Source organism: Mesocricetus auratus, unplaced genomic scaffold (assembly GCF_017639785.1).
Source record: "Mesocricetus auratus isolate SY011 unplaced genomic scaffold, BCM_Maur_2.0 Super-Scaffold_6730, whole genome shotgun sequence".
Classification (NCBI taxonomy): Eukaryota; Metazoa; Chordata; class Mammalia; order Rodentia; family Cricetidae; genus Mesocricetus; species Mesocricetus auratus.
In genome coordinates this window covers 105,607,566-105,614,106 of record NW_024429184.1, presented here as the reverse complement: position 1 = coordinate 105,614,106, position 6,541 = coordinate 105,607,566, and the positions used below count along the sequence as shown (strand labels likewise).

At 43.3% G+C, this 6,541-nt stretch overlaps 1 protein-coding gene across 4 annotated transcripts in view; it reads left to right on the top strand.

Annotated features, from left to right (window-relative positions):
• Window positions 1-1,153: 1,153 nt before the first annotated feature.
• The window catches only part of Dmxl1 (Dmx like 1), a 136,132-nt gene continuing 130,744 nt past the window's right edge, over window positions 1,154-6,541 (top strand). For all 4 annotated transcript variants that reach the window (XM_040741836.1, XM_040741835.1, XM_040741834.1 and 1 more), the window contains exon 1: window positions 1,154-1,288. In XM_040741836.1, coding sequence (XP_040597770.1) covers window positions 1,202-1,288 — 87 coding nt within the window. In that variant the 5' untranslated portion in view covers window positions 1,154-1,201. The remainder of the gene's footprint in view (window positions 1,289-6,541) is intronic.

Here is a 6,541-nt window from a genome sequence, read left to right as displayed (position 1 = left end):
TTGAACACTTTGGATTAAGCTTGTGCCAAACATTTGAGATACAGAGGAACAGAACAGTCTGTCCCCATGAGGGGAAGCCATTCGAGAAGATTTTTGCTAATATTAACACGAAACTGGTGTCAAAACATAATGATAACTGGATCTCACCCCTGGTGCCTGACGATTCATTTTGAGATTCCTGGGTTCTTTTTCCAAAACTAAGCAAGACTGGTGGGTCAATATTATTGGCAATATTTTAATATCTGTGTTTACATTAAAACATACATCAGTTAGTATTACTGAAGAGCTCAGACCTTTCTAAATTATCTTGTTTAGTGACTTGGAAATGCGCAAGAATAACCTCGACAAAGCTAAAAGGTTTCGATGGTCACTTTTAGAATCTCACACGGTGCCTGTGGGGAGGAGCGGTGCATCTCGGGACTTGTAGTCGTACCAGGATCAAGGAAACCGCAACTCCTCCCGGTTGAACTTTCTGTCCCAGCATTTAGGTTGAACCCTAACCCAAAAAGCACAACTCGATAACTTTTAGGTAACTCTCGGCTCCAGCTGTTGGCGCTAGGCTCGGGACGCGAAAGGCTCGAAGCGACTGTGGGCTTCGCCTCGGGATGGGGCGGGGCTCTAGGTACTTCCGCGTCTCGGGATTGGCTAACTCTCGGCTAGAAAAGGCGTTGAGGCGGCGCGTCCTCCCGGGCACTCGGGATCTCGGGAGGAGGTCTCGCGATACTTGGGCGCGCACAGGCTGGAGCAGCGTCGCGAGCGGTGGCGGCTGCCGAGGGCGGCGGGAGACGCAGTCGGGAAGGGGCCGGTCTGGTGGGCGCCGCGCGTGCCGCGGGGCCTCTTGGGCTGTGTCCGTCCGTCTGTCCGGCCCGGCTCGGGCGTGACGTGCGGACGGCGCGACCCACCCCCACCCCCGGGGAGCTGCGTCCGGGTGGGATCGGTGAGCGGTCGCCGTGCTTCACCTGGGCATCCGTGACAGGTGCAGAGCGGCGCGGCGCCGCACTCGCTCTCAGGCCCGCCCCCCTCAGGCCTCGGCCGTCCGGCTCGGGATGAGCCGCGGGCCCCGACCGCGCGTCTGCGGCTTCGGGCGCCTGGCACCGCCGCTCTTCCGCGGCCGCCGCCCCTAGGGGAAGGCGCAGGGAGGTGGCTGAGCGCGGGCATGAGCTGGCTGCTGCGGCGTCTGCTGCGGGACTAGGACGCCGCCATGAACCTGCACCAGGTGCTGACCGGCGCCGTGAACCCCGGCGACCACTGCTTCGCGGTGGGCAGCGTCGGCGAGCAGCGCTTCACGGTGAGTGCGGCTGCGGCGGCGGCGGCAGCGAGCGGGAGGGAGGGAGGCCCGGGGCGGCCTGAGGCTTCGCTCGCACGGCCGGCCTCCGCTCCGGTTAGAGTGCTTTCGGGCTTTCTGAAATGTTAGTCTGACCCCCTGGGGCCAGAGTAGTCCCCCTCCCCCCCACGATAGTCGAATTACGAGTTGGGGTGGGGTTGGGGGGCTTTTGATTTTTCTCACAGCAAACGTCTGAATTGTCAAAATAATTACATCCAGTAGTTGGGATATGTTTCTCTTCTTTTCAGTTCTAAGGTCAACTCTTTGTAGTCTCAAAACAGTTGCTGATTATTAAACCAGCGCAAATAATATATTGAAAACAGCGCCCATTTATTTTTCTTAAAGTGCTCCGACGAATAACTTTGCAAAGAGAATATTCTTCATTCATTCCTGTCACCCTTTGAGTTACAGAGGCAACGGCCTTGTAGCCCTTGAAAAGTCTTGAGGGTGTGCGAGGTAATTTTTGACAGTTTCACCATTGTATTTAAAGTGTTTCTCTTGTTTGCTAAGGACAGGTTAAGTTTTAGCCAAAGTGACTTGCTTTTCTTCACTTTTTCCAGTTAGTAGAACCAAGATGGTCTCACATTTCTGGCTTTATCAGTATAGTGACATTTCTATCTTAGTTTAGCTTTTCTAGTCATTTTCAAGTCATGTCAGTAGTGGACTTGAGATCTTCAGTCTGAGCATATTTGTAGAGCTATGAGTTTTGCTGCAACTTTTTGATTAAATGTAAAATTCATTTTTGTACAGCTAAGACAAGTGGCTTTGTTGGACATACTGAGCCTTTAAAGAGATCCGGGCATTTAACTCTTAAACTGTACTTTTAGAGTTGTGTCAACTAAGCTCATTTTTTCCAGGATAGAGACGGTGACTTCCCAGTGGAGTTGCACGTGACACTAGTAGTAGTTGTCAAGATTCTACTTGATGTTTGCCTAGCCTAAAGTCCTCAGGGGAAGTGAAGGGAAGGAGAGAGGCCTTAGCACTTGCCACCCCACAGCTGGACATTGCTATCTGTTCTTCTTTAAGGGAAGGAAGGAGACACAGCCTCCTTCGAGGTCTTCAGATGAGAGATTATAGCGGAGAGGTGTATTACGTCTTCTGCCATCCCTTAGGCTTTGTGAGGCTATGCTCTGAACTTGTAGAAGGTGTTCCAAATGCACATAAGGCGGTGTGGGAGCTTCAAAGCATGGGCCATGCAGTTGTCCCTTTGTATACCTACATGCATTCATCTGTAAAACCTCGGGCAATTGCTTCCATGTTGATTTTCAGGAGTCAAGGGTTGTATAGTCATCTTATGCTATCATGTAACTTGTTGCCCAGTTCTGTTTTTAAAGTCAGTTTTTCCTAAAGCAAGCATTGATGACCTTCCTCAAGCTGTTTGCTGATTGCTTCCAGAGAAGTGTACAATCAAATAAGTAGCCCACACGTTTGTTCACACACGTTTGTTCACACACGTTTATTCACACTTTAGAGACCGAAACACGTATACTATCAGTACATTAGTTTGGTGAAAAGATCCCAGCCCCCTTTTATTTTGGTGTCAGTTTAAAGATTACAGTTCTTCAGCCAGCAGCCAGCTGTAGCTTCATTCTGAAAGTTTCTTGCCCTTAGTTTCCTTAATAAGTGGGTATATTTTTTTCTTGAAATTACCCTTTTTCTCTGACATGAACAGTCTGTTGTTTCTTCCCTTGAGATTTGTTTTTAACCTCTTTTGTTTGAGCAGGATTGAAGGCTCTGAGGATCAAATCCTACTAGGCCTTTGGCATCCTACTCAAGCATTCCAGTAAGCTCACCCTCCCCTATCTTTTGAGTTCTTATTTTTTTTCAGCAAGAAGAGCAAAAATTAATGATAGATTGTGTATGAAGACTAAAAATCCCTCTCAGCTGTAATTGTACTTGAGGCAGGGACTTGAGATACTGCAGTCTCCCCTTGAAGGGTTCCTTCATCCTTTGTGAATTTCTCTGAAGATGAGCCTGTGTTTACAATTCTCCTTTTACACATTTGCAAATAGTTCAACTATTGTGTTGGGGGACTACAAAGAACAAGACTGGTTTCTATGGTAAAAACTTGACATACTTCATATTGAATTTGAATGTTACTAATATAGGGGTTAGCATATCAAAACCTTTTTTTTCTTACTACATCAACTGCCATCAAACTAGTCTGGATTTGCCCTTAGAAAGCTACTAGTAGGCACTGACTATCTCACTCATGCTTGCATAGTGCTTTTGTTTCATTATTAAGCAGTCTTGCCTTGAGTATGCATCCTCAGTGGCTTCTTCGTGAGGGCCTAGACTGTGACTGAGGTAGTAGTGATACTTAGTAGTTGAGTCATAATTGGTTTGGTTTCAAGCATGGTTCTTTATAATTAGGTTGGTTTTTTTGTTTGTTGGCTCGATTTTGTTTTAATTTTTCAAAATTTTGTTTTTATTCCAAGGATCAAACCAATGGGTCTTGCACATGCTAAGGAATCCTCAACACTGCTTTTACCTTTTCTTTTGAGGTAGAGCTTTGTCGCACTGCCCAGGACTTGTGACCTTCTTGTCTGCTGACTAGCTGGGGCCACAGGTCTTTGTCATTAGTTGTTTTTTAACCTTTAAACTTCATTTTTCTATAATCTTTTAATGGGATATTGGTATTTGTTACAAGTAATGTTAACTCTTATTAAATTAAGGTTATAATTCATTGTATCTAATTCATGGTACTCTGTAGTAGAAGTACTTTACAAATACTGGTTCTTGATGAGTGAATAAAGCAGCATTATTTCAGTGCAATTAATAATTGACAGTCTTTTAAAATTGCCTTAATCATTTAGATTTGAATTCGTGCAGTGGTCAGTGGTGGCTCTCGCCTTTAATCCCAGCATTCGGGAGTCAGAGGCAGGCAGATCTCTGTGAGTTCGAGACCAGCCTGGTCTGCAGAGGGAGTTCCAGGACTGACTTCATACCTACTGAGAAACACTGTCTCGAAAAACAAAACAAAATTTAGATTTGAGTCTAAATATAATATTTTTACTAAAGTTTCTTGAAATTTTTTTCATAGTCCTTTTGTTACACGTCTCATCATCAATATAAAGAGAGGAACTAGAGGAGATAATGGGTACACTGAGCCAAAATTATCTTCCCTTTGGTTACAGTAATGCATCCCTCATTCTTTTATCCATCTTAATTTCCTTGAGAGGTGGTGTTGAGGAAGTGCTCTGCTTACAAGACTAATTTAAAAAGAGACAGTATTAGTTAGAATCTAGATGTCCTAATATTTTGTGTGGAATGCTGATATGGATGTAATTCATCCATACTTAGTGCTGACAATGTGTTTTAGAAGAAACAGAGAGTTAATTTATTTTTAAATTTTGTTACATTTTATTTATGTTTGTGTCACATGTATGGTAGTCAGAAGACAGCTCAAAGAAGATTGTTCTCTGCTGATGATCGAGCTCAGGCTTCTTTGGATTGAATTGAGGTCATCAGGTTAGGTAGCAGGTACCTTGATGCTGAGCTGTCTTACTGATTCAAGGAGGTTAATTTTTTATGTGACAGAAAGATTGTGCTATTATTTAGGATTTTCTTTCTCTGTAGTTTCAGGCTTTCTATAATATTAGGCAAATCAGTGCCTGGCTTGGTTTAGAGACCTGACAGAAGTAGTTAATGTACCAATTGTGACATACAAATATTTTGTGAGAGTGTATTTGACAATCCAGCACAGTGTTGTTGCCATTGTTTGTTTGCAGTGCTGGGAATTGAACCCAGGACCAGAAGCATGCTAAATACCCACTTTGTCACTGAGCTCCATTTGGTAACCCTCCATATTATTGTCAGAGCACCATAAGTGAGTTTCTGTGAATAATTTATTTCTAACAAGTCTATAAAACTAATGTTCAAATTTTGTTGACTTTTTTATTTTTGAGACATAACACTGGCTGTCCTGGAACTCATTGTGTAGACCAGCCTGGCCTTGAACTCACAAAGATTGCCTGCCTCTGATAAGATTGTGAAGGTATGCACCACCGTGTTGGCTTTTGTTATTTTGAAATAACGTCTTATTATGTAGCCCAGGCTATCATCTCATTTACTAGGTAGCCAGGGCTGACACTGGATTTAGATTCCTTCCCAGCCTCACTAGTGCTGGGATTAATAAGGGAATGTACTAGCAGGCCTGGCTCATAGCCCGTTTTAAGGCTCTTTTCTTATTGGTTTACTTTCATGTTTATCACCCTGACATGAAATATAAGTTCTAGAGGTTTAATTAATTTTAAATATTGATAAAACTACTTTAGGTGACTTTCAGATGATTCTTATATATCATATGAATTTTGTTAGCATAGACTTTATATGCATTTATAGACTCAAAAAATGCAAAACACCTGGGTGTTGGTGGCACACCCCTTTACTCCTAGCACTCAGGAGGCAGAGGCAGGCGGATCTTTGTGAGTTTGAGGCCAACCTGGTCTACAGAGTGAGTTCCAGGACAGCCTCCAACAAAACAGAGAAACCCTATCATGAAAAACAAAACAAAAAAACAAAACCTCTCCAAATTAAAAATATATGGCAGTGTTTCCACTTTGCACAAACTTTGTAAAATATCGTAGCAAGAAAGTTAATGTCCTCTTTCTTTTAGAAATGACATCTACTTATTTTTAGCATAGAACTAGAAGTACATATATATGTGTGAGAGAGAAATTAATGCAGGGTGAAAGCCAGGACTTCTTGCATGCAAGGGCATGCTCTACCTCTGGTTACTCTCTTTGCGTTTGTATTTTCTAGCAGTTGACTTCTGATAGTGGAATTCATATCACTTCTGTGTTAAAGAATGTGGAACCAGACCTTGAGCCTTGTCCTTATTATTGAGCGTGGTTATTTTTAGACATCTACATCTTATCATTTAGATAATTTTGCATGAGTTAATTTAATAATAGTCTCTGTTGTCAACCATTTTTAACTTTCTTGAACCTTCTTGTATTCTTGATTCTAATCAAATCCAACACACTCTGTCTTTTCTTTGGTCCTTTTTGTATCTCTGTTCCTGGTTCTTGATCACTGGAAAATTTTTACCAACTTTCGATGGGCCCTCAAAACTTCCCAGACACCTGCCCACCCATCTGTTCATTTTTGTTTTACATCATGAAACCTCCCAGTCCAACATTCTGTTACTCATAGAAACATCCACCTGGAGTCTGTCAGGTGATCACTCCCTCATTGTCAACTATAAGCCAAATA